Source organism: Macadamia integrifolia, chromosome 7, assembly GCF_013358625.1.
Source record: "Macadamia integrifolia cultivar HAES 741 chromosome 7, SCU_Mint_v3, whole genome shotgun sequence".
Taxonomy (NCBI): domain Eukaryota; kingdom Viridiplantae; phylum Streptophyta; class Magnoliopsida; order Proteales; family Proteaceae; genus Macadamia; species Macadamia integrifolia.
The window spans coordinates 33478246-33495812 of NC_056563.1; the positions used below are offsets into that span (position 1 = coordinate 33478246).

A 17567-nucleotide genomic window follows, 5' to 3' on the forward strand; every position below is an offset into this window, starting at 1 on the left:
GGGGTTTCAATTCCTATGGGAAAAAAAAGGGGAGATTTTGAATATACGAGGTTCACACACACCGATGTAATGTGCCATGTCTTCGAAGTGGGTCAATCTTTAAAACATGATAAAATTCGAGACAAACATAACAGAGGCTATTAATTAACTAACTCGTGATGGAGATGTGGTTGCTGGGAAAAGTATTCTATCGATCTATGTGATTGTTATAAGGCTACCAAATTAAATCATTTGTTATGAAATAAAGATTTGTTACCCTTTTTTTTTCTTTTTAGAGGGAAGGGGTAGAGGAAGAAAGATCGATCGATCTAATAATGATTCATCTGGTGGAAGTTGTTGCTGATTCGATTATTGGTTAAGGCAATTATGGAGAAAAAGAATGAAGTTGTTAAATCTTCTGTTCTGGCAGTCCAATCAGAGGGAAAAGAGCTCTGTTAACCAACCTAACAGCTGTGATGGGCTTTGGGCCCGGGTTTCTCATCTAATGATCTTAAAATATTTTCGAGAGGATTTAACAACATTTTTTGTCCATGATTTCCTTTTAAGGGTTTATAATCCATGTATATCTAGCGTGATATAGAAAAAAATAAATAAAAAAGATTGTTTTGTATATAAGACTAGGGATCCCATAAGACTATTCCGAAAAAAAAGTTTTGTATATAAGACAATATCTCATTAATGAGGTCAATATTTTAACTAGTTCTTCTTATTGTATGGTAGTTGGAGCCAAAGGTTTACAAACATTTTTTTTTCTTAATAAAGACAAATCTAATCGTTTCATATATGTATTTCAAAAAATGTGCAAAATAATAATAATATTTAAAAAAAATTTGACGAATAAATAAATATGTCAAGATAACAAAGCAAGATGCCAACCAGAGGCACTTGGCACTACGCCTTAGACAAACAAAAAGGAACACAAAATGATCAAAACATAAATTCAAAATTTTCTATCAACTGAGCAAAGAAAACAATGGGCAAGATAGTGAATCGAGTGAATTTCCAGTGAGAAAGTAATGCAACATGTTCAAATCATTGTTGGAAAACCAGGTTTTGTGACTCGACTCATCCTCTTTAAGTCCTAGTGAGTCGAAGCGAGTCACAGAAAACCAGGCGAGTCATGTCAAATTTCCCCTTTTATTTCTATACTAGTCTTTCTCAAGCAATCCAAATAAATAATTAATAAATTAATTAAATGAGGCAAGATAGAATAAAAGTGTTTGTTTTTCAAATTTTTTTATGAAGTTCATCATTCATTGTCTCTTGGATGAAAGTGATAAGATATGACTTGGAGATGTCATGGTCATGAATCATGTTTTTTTAATTAAAATTTAAATGTATACACTCAATAATCGTTGGATTTAATACAGAAGACTTCAGTCATTGAACATTTAACATCATTAAAATATATTTTAGTTCGAAATTATTCAGAAAGGCTGACATAAACTTTTGACAAGAATTGACCGTTTTGTTGTGACTTAGGCAAAACAAACGAGTCTTGAATAATTAGGTATGATTTGGTCTCAACCTTGTCATTTTTAACATAGGACGAGTCTCCATGACTCTTGACCAAGTTTCTAATCTTTTGACCAAACTTGGCCCAGTTTTCCTAGTCAAAACCTAGTTTGCCAACAATGGTTCAAATAACTTTTTAAACCACTAATTCATTTTTAGGATAAATTAAGAAAAAAAAATTTGACAACTTTACAACTTCTAAATTCACAAGTGAAGTTTCATTTAGAAAATCATTTTCCTTTTACCAAAAAAAAAGGAAAAAAATATTTTTCCATTCTGTATAAAATAATGATTTGTATGTGTGTGTAATATCCGAATTGGGCAAAACAATGAAGACAAAGGCATACATTTACGATTAGAGGCGTCTCAGGTGGGCTGTTTTACGAAAATATCCCTGCCTCATGATTGGAGCAGCAGAGTTCGTTAAGCAGTATCGGGGGGGTGTTTCCTGAACTTTTCGTTGTTAAACTTAAACCCATCCTGAAAGGGATCCTGATCCTTTACGAGTTCACCCCCACCTGCTGACGTATTCGACGTAATGTCGCTGAGAGAGAGTGGACCAACTGAGAGTCCTAAGATCATATATAACTCATAATCCAGAGGGTCGAATCGACTCAGAGAGAGAGAGGCAGGGGAATCCTATTCTCGGTGCTGCTCGCCCACCAAAGTGCCAAGTCGGGTACAGCTAAGCTAAACCACTACAACCACTACCTCCAAATACGAAGCCGCGACCATCGTCTCTGTCCCAAAGTCTCAAGCTTTCTTCTTCTTCTTCACACCTCTCTCACATCTACAGAAGAAAGCTCCATTTTGGAATTGAGTTGGGAACTTGGGAGTCTTGGGAGTTGGGAACTCCATCTCTTTCTCTTTCTCTTTCTCTTTCTCTTTCTCTCCAGTCGTAAATCCTAGGCCATGTTGAACCTGCTTCTTCTTCTTCTCCTGTGTCTGTCCTCTTTCTTGTCGTCACTTCCTCAAGTCCAATCGGCCACTCTACCCTCTGATATCTATGTGCTGAAAGCATTAAAAGCCTCAATCAAACCAAATTCCATCTCTCCCTGGTCATGTCTCGGTTCCTGGAACTTCTCCATCGATCCTTGCTCCCTCCCTCGCCGCACCTCCTTCATCTGCGGCGTCTCCTGCAGTCCTGACTCCACCCGAGTTACCTCACTCGTCCTGGACCCCGTCCGTTACTCGGGCACCCTCACCCCTCTCATCTCCCAACTTACCCAGCTGACCCAACTCGACCTCTCCGAAAATTCCTTCTATGGCCCAATCCCTTCTTCGCTCTCCTCCCTCGCTAAACTCGAGACCCTTTCCCTGAGATCCAATTTCTTCACCGGCACCATACCTTCCTCCTTAACCAAACTCGCATCTCTCGTGTCCCTGGACTTTTCCAACAATGCCCTCACGGGACTCCTCCCCGTTACCCTGAGTTCTCTCTCCGGTTTGACAACTATGGACCTCAGCTTCAACAAGCTAACCGGTTCTCTACCCAAACTTCCCCCCAACCTGGTGAATCTGGCTCTCAAGGCCAATTCCTTATCTGGGTCGCTCTCACCATCCTCGTTCCAAGGACTAACCCAATTGGAGGTTGTGGAACTCGGTGCCAACAGGTTCACCGGAGCTGTACAAGCCTGGTTCTTCCTCATACCATCCCTGCAGCAGTTCGATCTATCCAACAACAGCTTCACAAGTATTGAGATCCAGAAACTTGGGAACACGAAGAACAGCAATCTGGTGGCAGTTGATTTGGGGTTTAACAGGATCGAAGGTTACTTGCCTGTGAATTTGGCGACCTTCCCTCAAATGGCGTCACTTACGCTGAGGTACAACAGGTTCCGTGGTCCGATTCCCTGGGAGTACTACAAGAAGGTGAGTAATCAGAGTCTGAGAAGACTGTTCCTTGATGGGAATTTCTTGAATGGGAAACCTCCGGCGGGGTTCTTCTCAACTGGGTCTGGGTCTTCGGTGGCTGGGAGCTTCGGATATAATTGTCTTGAGAGTTGCCCTGCTTCCTCTCAGCTCTGTTTGCCTTCGCAGAAACCAACCTCTGTGTGCCGGAAAGTGTACGGCGGCAGGACCAGTCCTTAGTTTGGTTTACTACTACAATGAAATCAGTCAATTTCTTTATAGAATAATAATCAAAGAGTGTATTTTCTTATGTTGTACAGCCAAGAGAACTTAATTGAGAAGAACTGATGATTTAATATAGCGATCTATCTAGTTTATTATTTATCAGGAAAAAAAAAAAAAGATATTTCTAGTTAATTAACGAGTTCGAAGAAAGAACCAAGAGAATCAAATGGAATCTTTGGGCTGCAACTAGCCAAAGCAGGATTGGAAATAGCCACTTGATTTGGTATTGTTTCACTGTCTCACATACCGGCTACATAGCCCCCGGTCCACGAGGCTCCCACACCACCGCAGGGTTGAGGAGGGTCATTAATGTTTGCAGCTTTATCGTTGTGTGAAGAAGTTGTTTTTCAACTTGAACCCACAACTACGTTTTTAACTTGATCCCACAACAACCATTAAATCACAATGTTGCAATCTTGCTATTGTGCCAAGGTCCACCTTCTCACAACTAATTAACATAAGAGATTTTCAAATCTAAGCAAATGTAAAAAGGAAGGATCAAAGATTGGTAGGTTTTTTTTTTTTTTGAATGAAAAGGATTGGTCCACTTCAAGAAGTATTCTTCCACACTCCATGGCTATTTCTTCCCTCTTAAGTTTCCAAATGCAAACAAAGCGATAGCACTTATAAATGGGGTTTCCTTTCTGTCCCCAGTTCTTGGTGGGTGAAGTAGACTATTACTAATCAGTCGCTATTGCTGTTAGTTATGAATGGGGTTGTGTGAAACTGCTACTGCCTAATGATCAAAAGGTAAAAGCACCCAATACCACTCCAACCAACAGAAACACTGCTTCTATGCTTCTTTCTCACCCACTCCACTAAGTGTGAGTTCTTTGTGATATGCATCTTAAAGTAGCTTTCATACACGAAATATCATTTGGGATTCGATCCAAAATCTTATTAATGCTGAGTTCTTTGTGACACATGTCTTAAAAGTAGCTCCGATACTATGTTAAATAAGATGGGATAATTCACGAAATATCACTTAGAACTTAATTCAGAATCTTAAGACATTAGGTGAAAATAGCCTATATGTATATTAAAATACATCCAAGGTCTAAAGAACATTTTCCAACCATTAGGCTCATATTTGGGTATGATCTGTAAGGTCTCCTAGTGCAACCTCCCAATTCAATAATCCAACTATTGTGCCTATAGTTGGTTAGCCGAGCATCAAGGTGCACCTACCCATTTCAATAATTGAACCAAATGATAAGACAATTCCTTTCCAGTTGAGACACAGAAAAAGAAAAGAGTGATCTCCCATGATGGGGACTGGGGGTCATGCTGTTGTATTCAAGGGCAAGGAATCTCTTTTAAATATTTAATTTAATAAAATACTATGTGATTGTATGTGTCTATGTGATTGTTAAGATTAATTTTAATTTTTTAACTAATTTAAATAGACCAAGTTTCTCTGCACCAGTGGTGAAGAGGAATATCTTCTCTACAATACATCGATACCATCAGATTGAACATAAGAGAGGGGGTATTTTCGACTTTATAAATATGAGGTGGGAGTATAATCAGTATATAATGGCACAACACACCAATCATGGATTGAATCACCCGTGGGGAAAAAAAAATCTCTCCTCTATTCTTCTTGTTTGTACCATCTCCTTATGGATTTGTTAATAAAAAAACAAAGCAAACCCTTTAGCCTTTAAACAAAGCATTATCAAATGCAGTCTTAGTTTGGTGGATAATAAGATACAAAAGCATCTCTGTGGTACTTTGTTTGGGGGCCAGACGCATCTGTGGATATGATGCACATGGCAATGTCTACCAAACTCTGACCTTTGACATTTGACACCTTCCTAAAAGATATTTTTTTTGGCTGGCTCCTTTAGTCTTTCTCATGTCTTGCTCCTTAAATTTGATTTTATAATGAGCAATGTAGGAGGACCACAGGTTAGCTATCTTAGCAGAATTCATAATTGCATTCCACCATATTCACTTTTGTTTGGTTTCTAGTACTTTTTCCCTTTGTTATCCTAAAGAATTCCTACTTCACAAGAAGCAATCAAATTTAGGGTTTTTCCATATAGCTGACTATACAATACCTTACACATTTTCATTTAGAATCTATACCAAGAATTCAAGTATTGGGATCCAACCTATACATGTCAAATACCTCATAGTATTAGATTGAATTAGCCAATCCGATCTCTAATATCAAAATGTAAATGTCTGATCTATCTTATAAATGACACACTCCATCGATTTCGTTTTCGGGTGATTCGAAAATGACATTTTCTTTGTGAGAATGATTTTTCAAAGCACATTGCTGTGTTTATTAAGTACATTTTCAATAGCTGAAGTTGAGGTGTTTCTTTTTCTGTGGCTGCTGCTGGTAATTTTCTATATAACACAGATTAGGTAACTGATGGAAATTCCACAGCTCCAATTAGTAGAGCAGATTATGCCTGCAAGAGAAAAGAAATGAATGAATGATCAACAAAAATATTAACATGCATATTTGGTGAGGAAGAAAGATAACTGGAAAAACACTCTTGCCTTGCCAGAGATATTGTTGGATAACCAATCAAGTCCTTCATAAAGGCCTTGACCTGAAGTGGCACAAGTGCTCTGGATGTACCTAAAAAATTCAAAAGTAACCCAAACGAAAAGTTGAGATGTTCAGATTTTTATATACATTTTTAAACTTGATTTAAATGCAGAATCATTTGCAATGTTTAAGAAAAGTACATAGATCAGAGGTTTGGAAGTTGGATATTTTTTAAAACAGCAGAGCTTACCACGACGAAGTGACTGTAATCCAAGTTTATTAGTGATCTCAGACATACTCAATGCATTTGGAAGGTCTTGCTTGTTTGCAAATACAAGCAGCGTTGCATCACGCAGTTCTTCCAACAACCAAGGCAAGTTTATATGTCACTATGTTAACATGAAGACCACATTGTGGCGGAAAATGTAATGGAATCCTCTGTTGCTACATTGCTCAACCTTTGATATTTTTTCACTCTTAGAATGAAATAGACAGTATATAGGATGTGGTAAACGATTAATTGAACCAACCAAATAAAATAGTGAAAGCCATAGCAGTGGGAACAGCAAAGAAAACTCGAAACATCATATCTGTTGAACTTATATTGTTGGTCATTTGTACTAAGATGTCCCAAAGGAAGTGATAATTTTGATCAGATTATGCTAGTTATCTAGCTGGTGTATTTCTAACTAGGCAGGTAAGGGTAAAGCTTGGATGAGAGTTGTAAGCAGATTGATTTCTGTATGCTTGGTCAGACTCAAATTGGTCGGGGTACTCTCTCCGCAAAATATACAAATAAGCAGTGCTGAGACTGCCTAACTTTACTAACCTCACTGACCATTCGATGTAGCTCATTTCCTGCCTCCGAAATTCGTTCTCGGTCATTGCTATCCACCACAAAAATAACTCCCTGAGTGTTCTGAAAGTAGTATCTCCATAAAGGTCGAATCTGTTCCAAACTCAGTTGGAAAGATGCACGCATCAGTTTGTGGGAGATTATGAGAAAAAGATCATTGTAGTAATCCATGCATGTTGCACTGGGTCCAAATCAGAGGCTTCATTGTGACCAAGTATTCATGGGTTCGAGTCAGGAAACAGCCTCTCCTCGAAGCAGAGGTAAGACTGTGTTCATTATGACCCTACCCAGACCCTGCAGCAGTAGGAGCCTCGTGCACTGAGTACACCCTTTAGACATTTTGGCTTTAGGACGAACATCCCACCTTAGAAGAAGGAATTTAGGTTGAAGATTATATATTGAGTAAAACATGAAGCATAATTTAACACGAAATAGCCAAGGAAAGTTATCATATAGAAAAAATAGACTTAGACACAAAAGTAATGTCTGCAAAATAATAAGGCAAGTAAATTATATAAGTCATATGGACAAGCTTACTACCTTATCTTGCCCTCCTAAATCCCATACTGTGAAGCTAACATTTTTGTAATCCACAGTCTCGACATTAAAACCTGTTCCATGAAAAATCAAGAAATTACTCATCACTGTCATGACTATCTAGTATTGGTAAACAGGCTGCATAAAATTGAAAATTTGTGTGTCTGATATACTGAAAAGTTGTAATAAGTCCTTTGCCTAAGTTAGGAGATCATTCTCCATCATGTAATCCCTCGTATACAAAGTTCCAGACTTCCAGTTGAGGATTCAAATAAAGTTTTTAACTCTGAAAAGTAGCTAAGAGAATTCCAGGATTAATAAGATTTATGAAACCCTGCCTATATTTCCAATTTTACGCTATTGAGAATTTCAATTAGCCAACATTTGAAATGAAACAGATGTATATGCAGAACACATCCCTTGTACCAGAACTCCACAGCACAATCCAGTAAACATTGAAGGAACTCTTAAGGAGTCGCGGGAAACATAGATTGAGTAGTTTAACCAATAACTTGTTTAGTGCTTTATTTCTTTGGATTGTATTCTTCCAACTCCCGAGGAAGTCATCCTATTATGAAAACTATGTAGCCACCCTCATCCAATTCTCGCGAAACGTTTGGCTCCTCTTCCATTTATTTTTAATGGAATTTTTGAATGTTTCAACAAAAAATTATAGCAAAAAAGAGATAATATCTATTCTATATCTATTTATTTTACATATATGTGACTATATATCCTTTTGAATCATTTTTCCTTCTCAAGACGTTAAAATTGAGGAAATTGATTAGAATCATGGGCAAGACCATTCCCCATGCTAGAGCCTTCCTTAAAGAAGTTTTTATTAACTTCACCTAAAAGAAAAGAACTTAAGTCTTATGAATCCTAAGATTGAGTTCTACAAATGGAAAGGAAACTTAGGAAGGCCTATATCGAACCCTGATAAGATAACACATGTCTAAAAATTTCACACGGATTCATAAATCAATGTGTATATCGGCGCATATATGAAATTTATGGAAGCAGATTCTATTTATTGCGAAAATAAAGGCGAAAAATATATGCAGGTGGATTGACTAAAACTAATGAAATTATACATTCAAGTAGTACTATATGGTGGTGTTGTCAAGTAGAAATTGTAATCAACCCTGTCAAGTAGCAATCCTGACAGAGAGAAGCAGCCAATTTTTGTGCCTCATCCTGCTTACTGATGAGCAGGATTCCTTACAATTCTTATCAAGAAGATAGGATGCTTTTCTTAGGATTATGTACATGGACAAGGATTTGAGCTATGTGAGCCTCAAGTTCAATCTCATCCAAGACCTGTATTAAGCAATAGCTAGAAAAATGTCATACCTCAATTACAAAATGGTAGGCCCAGAAGAAACACACTATTGGCATTTGAACCAAAGGAGATGAAACAGAGAATTTGAAATAAATACCAATGGTGGGTATGGTTGTAACGATCTCTCCAAGCTTCAGCTTGTACAGAATTGTTGTCTTCCCAGTGGCATCAAGACCTACCATCAGAACCCTCATTTCCCGCTTTGCAAAGAGCATCCTCACAAGCCGAGATATAGCCGAACCCATTTCTACAACCAATCCTACTGAAGAAAAAAACAGGGGAAGAGAAAAAGAAATGATCTTAGCTAAAGGAAACCATGGACAACTCAAGAAATAAGGAAATGGTGAAGGATTAGTTCACCAAAGAGGCAGTCAAATAGCAGAAATGGAGAAAGGACAAACTCACCGTGGCAAATAGCAGAGGAAAGAAGAGTTGCAAAGATACAAAACAGACCTCCATGCCTCGAAGGGTATATTGTGGAGAAGAAGAATAGGATTCCGGGGAAGAAGGACAAGTAAATAAAGGGGATTCTCTTCCTCCTCTTGTTGTCTCTTCTTTTGTTATTCGGTGGTATGGTAGGATTGCAGCCGTTGCCATCTAAGAAGAATTTTAAGCGGGAAATTTGAAGGGCAGGTATTATTTCTGGGATCAACTCGAAACCCAAATTCCAATCTATTCCGCTCTCGCTTCCGAACAGAGTCTCAAACCCAATTCAAAAAAAGTTTTTTTATCGACATTTTTCTTACAGGGAGAGAGCTTCAGTTCATTCAAATCTCAATTTCTGACTTCTACAATCCGTAAGATAAAAGTTACAGATTTAACAAATGGATAGAACAACACCAGCATCAATCAAACTTATCGGTGACAAAATCATAGATTCAGAGTTGAATTTCATTTCAAGAGAAAATTTTCTGGTTGATACTACAGTTCATCTTAACTACAAATTACAACGAGACAAGAGGGATCTTGTCAAACAAAAACATCTAAAACGAAGAAGAGTGATAAATATTACATAGCCAGCATGATTGATTCAAAGACTCGGTGAAGGCGAGTTCCTCTGTTCTAAGTTTTATTACAAGACGGGCAGAGCTTATCAATGGTGAGAAATGGGATCACTTAGTTTGTCCCTGACTAGTAGGCTTTGCAGTAGTGGTCGTACCGGTGCCAGAAACTGCATCCTTAGCAGATTGGATGGTATTTGCGACGACGGCAGCAGCGCTGGACAAAACGCCGCCGCCGGATGCTGAACCAGCCTTGTGATCAGGCTGGAGCTGATGGATCACCTCTATGTTCTCCTTCCTCAAATGTTCATGTTGTGGGTCTTTTCCTGGGTATTACTGGTAATCCACAGTTTCCACTATTGTCTCCGGTAGACCTTCCGGATTTCTTTCACTAACCTGAGGATTCAAAAAAAAGAAAAAACCATAATTCACAAACGGAGGATTACCCAGAAACCAAAACAAAATAAGATACAGAGAAAAAGAGATACTGAACCTGGTTCGTGGTCGTGTTGGAGGCCATGGTAAGGGCAAGCTACAGATCAATGGAGTAATAATATAATGAAATCACTGGAATTGGATCCTCGGTCTTTCTTCCTTCCTATCTGAATTAACTTTATACGAGTAAAATGGTTGTAAGGAGAAGAGGAAAGGGCGTATGTGGAGCCAAACGTGTCGCAGGGAAGAGTAGGCACCGACATCGTTGGGAGTGTAGTGGCTAGTGACAATTCTATATTTTTATTTTCTTAATAATCAACCTTATCTCCTAGTTGGTCGGTGAAGAGATGATCATCAATCTTGACTGTAAAGATCTCATTCCTAAATATCCCCTTCTCATTCTCATGGTCAATAATGCATATAACCCACTTAGGACGCTTAGATAATAAGAAGGATGCTCACCCATGGTTCTAAGTATTGGTATCGAATCGATCGTATCATACTGGTATTAGCTGGGAGTGTGAGACTAATATCATTACCTGATTGATATAAAGAAAATAGGCTCATCCATGATTCTAAGTATTGGTATCGAATCGATCATATCATACTGGTATTAGCTAGGAGCCTGGGACTAATATCAATACCTGATTGATATAAAGAAAATAGAATTTTTTGGCCGACCCATGCTGATTCATATTAGCATTTTTTGAAGATTGATCCACTTCGACATACTATGGTGGTGACTCAAATGGGAAGTTTTTTTGAAATCTATGATGGAAGCAAAGAGGTTGGGCCGGTATGATTAGATCGGATCGACCACGACCCAATGGGTCGACCTGTGACTTGGAGTATATTATGTACTATTGTCTTATTGAGAAGGTCATTGTAATTTGGGGGGGTTTTTCGAGTTAGGGTTATAGAGCGAGTTATCTTACCATTGCTTGGATGTAATCTCTCTTTTGTATAGTAAAGCATCTTCTTCTTCGCTGAAGACGTAGTACACCACAACGGTGTGTGAACCTTATTAAATCTCTGTATTGTGCGAATCTATTGTCTGTTTATTTTTTTCGTATTTCTTGGTATTTGCTTTAACACATCGTATCAGTTTTCGGACACTTAAACCAAGATGGTGGGATAGGTTTCACAATGATTTGATCTCTGCCTTTGGATTGCTCAAACCATCTATGCTACCAATTTGCAAAATGAAGATGTTTGGTTTTTCGTATTTCTTGATGTTTGCTCTGACACATCGGTTTTCAGGCACTTAAACCAAGATGGTGGGATAGGTTTGACAATGGTTTTCGGAACCGAAAGATCGATTAGGAAATGGTTTGATCTCTGCCTTTGGATTGCTCAAACCATCTATGTTACCAATTTGCAAAATGAGGATGTTGGGAGAAGTGATAAAGCCACAACTTTGTTGTCTTTCAACCCTGCAACAATTTTTTTTACAGTCAAACCAGGGAGAAAAACATCTACCATTTTAGCGACATTTCAAAATTGAGAGCCACAAAAGACTACAACTTAAGGAAAACAATCTCTTCAATGGCGGGTATCTCCCCAATCTTCTTCAACGTCTCTCTGCTGGGTTCTTCATCCACGCCGATGGTCATTACTGCTTGTCTTCTTGGGGCAATCCTTCCAACACTCATGAAGCTTACATTCACATTTTCTTCACCCAACACGCTTCCCACTTTTCCAATCATTCCTGGTTGATCAACCTGCCTGCACAGTATGAGACTGCCTTCTAAGCTCACATCCACGTCGAAAGAACCCACCTTTGTCAAATGGGGTAACCGATCTTTCACCTTTCCCTCCACTTTAATCTCCCCAGCCTCTGAGATAGCACTTGCGAATTTTGACTCCACATTGGCAATTTGAACCTGGATGAAGTCCAGTGGATTCTCTGGTGAACCATCCAGCAGGATTCGCTCTTCTGTAATCCGCAATCCTCTCTGTTTGGCAATGAAATCAGCATTTACCAGATTGACAAACACATTGGATATAGGCTCAATCAGACCCTTGGAGATCATGGCACGAAGAACCCTAGTATCAAGATCATCAGGTGCTCTGGCAGATGCATAAGTAACCTTCACTGATTTCACCCCACTTCCACCTGCTACCAACTGTACAGCCAGTCTGCCAAGCTTCTCTGCCAGTAAAATAAATGGTGCAAGCTCTGACAAAACCTGTTATCAGAAAAGAAAGATACATATTCCTCACAAGGTAAAGATATATAGGAACAAACAATGCTTGCCACTTACAAACAATAGTGCAAGATATCTTGGAACAGCTGAATATTTGGACAAACTAAAATGAAAGAAAAGGGATCAAAATTAAAATATGGAGAAAGTAAACAACTTTTGCTACCCACATTTAGGAAATTAAGTTGCAGATTTTTTCTACTATGATGAGTACCACAAAATTCCTATTAGGATGATAACTTGGATCTTATTGATGCATTTAAAAGACGCATAAAGCCAAAAATTTCGTGAGAGTACCTCAGCAGGGACCATCGGTGCATTGACAGCAGTAGCAGCAAGCTCACCTTTCAAGGCCCCAAGAACCGCTTCAGCTATTTCAATGGCCACTCCCTCCTGATTAATGCAACAAAAATTTCAAAAGATGGCATAACAAAAGAGATGAGTGAAAACATAGCAGATGTCATGGTAGATCATCCCAACATACCTGAGCTTCCGTAGTGCTGGCACCAAGATGTGGAGTCACAGTTACCATTTCATGTTGTACCAACTTGCTGTCTTTTGGAGGTGGCTCTTCAGTGAAGACATCAAGTGCTGCCTGTATGAATCAAATAACAAATTATCAATAGTTCCTTCTTTTTTCTAAAAGATAATGAGAAATGGCAACATAGGCAAAGGAACTGAGAAGAACCTGAGCAACAACCCTAGAGTCCAATGCCCTCACAAGAGCCTCCTCATCAATCACTCCACCACGAGCAACATTGACGATTAGAACCCCTTTCTTCATCTTTGCAAAAGATTCGTCATTGAACATCTTTGATGTAGCAGGAGTAAGAGGCATGTGCAAAGAGATGAAATCTGCATTTGATAGAGCTTCGTCAAAAGACACCAGCTCAACACCAATTGCACGAGCACGGTCTGCAGAAGCATATGGATCATGTGCAATCACATGCATACCCAGCCCCTTGGCACGCCGTGCAACCTCTGATCCCACTTTCCCGAATCCCATCACGGCAAGTGTTTTTCCAACAAGTGAAACACCAACAAGTTTGTTTCGTTCCCACTTGCCTGAATTCACCCAAATAACAATAATATAAGAGAGTTGTTGGTATTTTTATTAATGCTGAAGACTAAGAATCTGAAATAACACATGGTAAACCTTACTGCAATCCTCAATATACTTATTGCAGGGAAGAACTAGAATATTATGGATATTTTATGAACAATCTTCTTCACAAAATGAAACTGATGCGGGTTGGCATTCACCCATCCAACAAATATCCAAAATGGCAACTGCATAAAATCATGTAACAGGTCATGTCTGCACAGTTTATCCCACATAAGCTGTGATATATTACTACAATGACAATATTTCTTCTCCTTTACCCTACTCCTATTGCAGTGATATAAGTAATGAGGTAATCACTAAGGTGCTCTGTTTGAAATTTTATTAGGCATCAAGGATGGGGCAGGAAGTCTGGAAAATCATCGGTTAGAACACAAGATATAGGGGATTAACAATCAGACAAATGGAAATATAAAATAGAAAGTCATGTACAAAGAGGATTAGCAGTATGTGTCAGATTTCATTCATTTTTATGTGCCAAGGATGGAGTCTGCTTGAAGCTTTCAAAAGAGAGAGCAATTATAAACAAGAGGACAGCATTTAATGCTGTTGAAAACATTGAACAGTGTCTTACAAAATTTTCGGTCTTTTCACATGACAGCACAATATAATTAATAAATGAAAGAAGAATAAATTAGATTTTTTTTAAATTTTTGGGTAGGAATAAATTAGATTTCTACCTAATATTGTTTTATTTATGGAATGATCTGACCTGTATGACATCCATCTAACATGTAATCCTCCCAAGGGTACATCTTGAGGTTCCAGGGTTCTGATTTCCCTCTAAAACAGAGCTTGCGAAATGCAGGGAACCAAACAAGTAGGAGTACCACTTGCTAAAAGCATTGAATTGTTATGTTCTGATGGAGTGTTGGAGGGCTTCATTGATCATATAATTCAATAACGTCAGTGCCTTAAACAAATACCTAGTACCTCAACCTGGAAGTGGAGAAGTTATCAATTGATAATTTGTTTGATCCCTAATGAACTTAGTTTGACCACAATCTCTTCCACTGCTTTGTTTCATGTTAGTGCGTGTACCATATCCTATGTTTAAAAAAATCTGTTAAGGCAGTCTAGTGACTTGACTTGAAGCAGTTGTATTTCTCTCCAATGTTCACAGTGGTAATGGACATTTACCCTGCGTATTGGATTTCACTTACATTATTTATTTATTGATGGTAATTCCCATTATTATAAGATTATGAATATCCATGTGCAACTACCAGATAGTGTTCTTAATTCCATTCCCTCACCAGTCACCACCCATTAGGTATTAACAGATATAAAATCTAGTGGGAATTTTATTTTTATGAATCATTGATCTTCTCAATGCTAAATTAGTTTCAGGAACAAGAGAACAGTTCATCAAAGCAATCTATGATAGATAATCGGAGCACTTATCGATTCCAAAAGCATAATCAAGGAATAAACTACGGAGAGAGAATTCCCGATGATTGAACTACACAAAATCGAACGATAGACAATGTGGGGGAAATAGAACAATAGAAAAAGACAGGGAGACTGACCAGCCTTGACAGAGGCATCGGCCCTGGCGATGTTGCGAGTCATAGCAGTGAGGAGGGCAATGGCGTGTTCTGCGGCAGCAACAGTATTAGCGGTGGGTGCATTGACAACGAGGCAGCCATGCTCGGTGGCGGCCGACAGATCTACGTTATCGATGCCAACTCCAGCGCGACCGACCACTTTCAGCCGACCGCCCGACGACTCGAATACTTCACGGTTGACCTTTGTAGCACTCCTAACGATCAAGGCGTCACAGAGAGAGATCTTGGTGCAGAGATCCTCCAAAGTCATGTTATAGGAGCAATCAACGTTGGCAAATCCCTTCAAGAGGTTGACCCCAGCCTCACCGAGCTTTTCCGCGACGAGTATCGTCGGCTTCGCGTCCATCGCCAACACAACGAAGGAAGCCCTCCGCTTGGCCACGCGGCGAGTAACGGCAACGTTGACACTGAAGATGTTGGAGAGAGGAAGACGCCATGAGAGAGACGATGATAAAGAAGAAGAAATAGGAAATGGCTTATTCTTCAGGGACGAAGCAGAGAGAAGGTTAGAAGAGGCAGTAGCTGCCATAGCTCAAGAGATCCACTCCCTAGCTTTTGCTCGCCTGCCTTGTGCTCGGAGAATGTACATAGAGAGAGGGATCTCTGCTTGCTTACTTGGGCGAGTCAGGTCTCGAGCTGCCCTTTTGTGTGCCGTGCTACTACTGTCCACACTCCACAGTGAGGGTCCCTCGCTTTTTGGAGAAAAAGAAAACTTCTCGCCTAGATATTTTGAGTTCTTGACTTTGAATGGAGGCTGGACAAACCAACCAAATCAGCTTCTACAAGTTGGGGGTGGCCCAATTACAGAGCCGCATCCTTTCCATAGAGCTCATGGATCATAAAGTGATCCTATGACTGAGAGGACCGGGGCATACTTCTTGATAAGATCACTCTATGATCCATAGGTTTTATGGAGAGGAATCCTATCCCCCAATTACAATGCATTCCCTTTGCTCATTTGGCCGTGGATTGTCATCCATTAGAGCTGCTTCCAAAAGGAATAGAAAGAATGAGAAATGTCAAGTCTACGTTTGGTATATATAATGGCTATGTTTGGTAGCCAAGAGAAGGAAAGAAAAGAAAAAATAATATAGAAAAAAAAAAAAAGAGAGAGAGAAGATAATAGAAGAAATGGTGAGAAAATAAAAAGAGTATGTATGTTTGGTTACCAAGACAAGAAAAGAAAATAAAAATTTTAGGAGAGAAATAGACACATAGAAAATCATTGCGTAATCATTCATTTTTGTCTTATTATGTTTTCATATTTTCTCATTTTTTTTGTGTTTTTTGCAAGAAAATTTTTTGAGGAGGAAAAGAAAATTTCACAATTCCCAAGAAGATTTTTGAATTTAAAAACCTGAATCTTCTCTTGAGTGAAAATATACCAAGTACAAGGAAAAATTCTTCACACAAGGAAAAAAAGTACAAAAAGTGTACTTTTTTCTTTTCTTTTCTTCTCTTGGCTACCAAACATAGCCTATAAGAGAGCATTCGAGGTATGCATTTCAAGTATTCATATTAAACACGGCCTTAATTTCAGAGAGTCCATTATACTATTTCAAACACTTTTAGAATTTCATTAATTTATTCTATTTTTAAGTAAAAAAACTGACTTTTACCAAAAAAAATAGTACGAGAACCCATAAAAATCTTGAAGTTGAGAAGATGAGATGATAAACATATATTAAATAAATAGTGGGTCTAGCTAGATGTTTAAGATTATGTATGAAAGACTAAGACTACATTTGGGAATGATCTCTTAGATTCTATTAGCAATATGGAATGCATACCAAATGCATCCCTAATTTCAAAAAGTTCACTAGAAATCCAAATAAATGCATTCAAAGTAGAGTTCTTTATCCTTAATAGAAATTCCAAGTTGAGATCTTCAAGGGGTGGGTTGTGGGATGCCCAATGATGTGGTAAAAATTGACCGGGTGATCTTCCCTGCAGTTCCTGATGCTCCAGCTGACCTACACAAAAGAGAAGATAGGGGAGAGCCGGGCTGACCCGACAGGGGACTCTCCGATGCCTAAGTCAGATTTTTCCACAGCAGATGCTCAAGAGAGCTTTTTTAGTCAAAAGAAGTGATTGATCCTCTATGATGGAGGCTTACCTTGGTATTTATAGGATGTTGATGGAGAGAGAAGGAGGGGTATTTGTGGAGAGTCCTATTTAGGCATAGAGTCCTTGAGAGGAGTGGCTCTGTGATTCTGGAAATATTCCCTGTTGATCTCGGAGGTGCAAGTCATGAGAGGGGTGGACGCCTCTGATGACGTATAGTGGATAGAGTCCTACTCTTGTGATCAAGGATCACATCCCTTGAATGTAAGAGTGGATG

General features: G+C 38.8%; 3 protein-coding genes across 3 annotated transcripts; 1 reads left to right on the forward strand and 2 right to left on the reverse strand.

Annotated features, from left to right (window-relative positions):
• The first annotated feature begins 2121 nt into the window (after positions 1 to 2121).
• LOC122083084 (leucine-rich repeat receptor-like serine/threonine-protein kinase BAM2) lies at positions 2122 to 3726 on the forward strand. The gene has a single exon (XM_042650762.1). It carries the CDS (start codon positions 2428 to 2430, stop codon positions 3604 to 3606), a length of 1179 nt encoding a protein of 392 aa, XP_042506696.1. The 5' UTR covers positions 2122 to 2427; the 3' UTR covers positions 3607 to 3726.
• Positions 3727 to 6731: 3005 nt separating this feature from the next.
• On the reverse strand, positions 6732 to 10692 carry LOC122083678 (ADP-ribosylation factor 1-like). The gene is made up of 5 exons (XM_042651550.1): positions 10390 to 10692; positions 9301 to 10292; positions 8993 to 9157; positions 7557 to 7627; positions 6732 to 7109 (listed from the first exon to the last, which is right to left on the reverse strand). The coding sequence occupies exons 3-5, from the start codon at positions 9138 to 9140 to the stop codon at positions 6918 to 6920; spliced, it is 411 nt and encodes a 136-aa protein (XP_042507484.1). The 5' UTR covers positions 9141 to 9157; positions 9301 to 10292; positions 10390 to 10692; the 3' UTR covers positions 6732 to 6917.
• Positions 10693 to 11722: 1030 nt separating this feature from the next.
• LOC122084425 (D-3-phosphoglycerate dehydrogenase 3, chloroplastic-like) lies at positions 11723 to 15955 on the reverse strand. The gene is made up of 5 exons (XM_042652651.1): positions 15188 to 15955; positions 13224 to 13600; positions 13020 to 13130; positions 12833 to 12928; positions 11723 to 12520 (listed from the first exon to the last, which is right to left on the reverse strand). The coding sequence occupies exons 1-5, from the start codon at positions 15753 to 15755 to the stop codon at positions 11849 to 11851; spliced, it is 1824 nt and encodes a 607-aa protein (XP_042508585.1). The 5' UTR covers positions 15756 to 15955; the 3' UTR covers positions 11723 to 11848.
• Positions 15956 to 17567: the final 1612 nt, after the last annotated feature.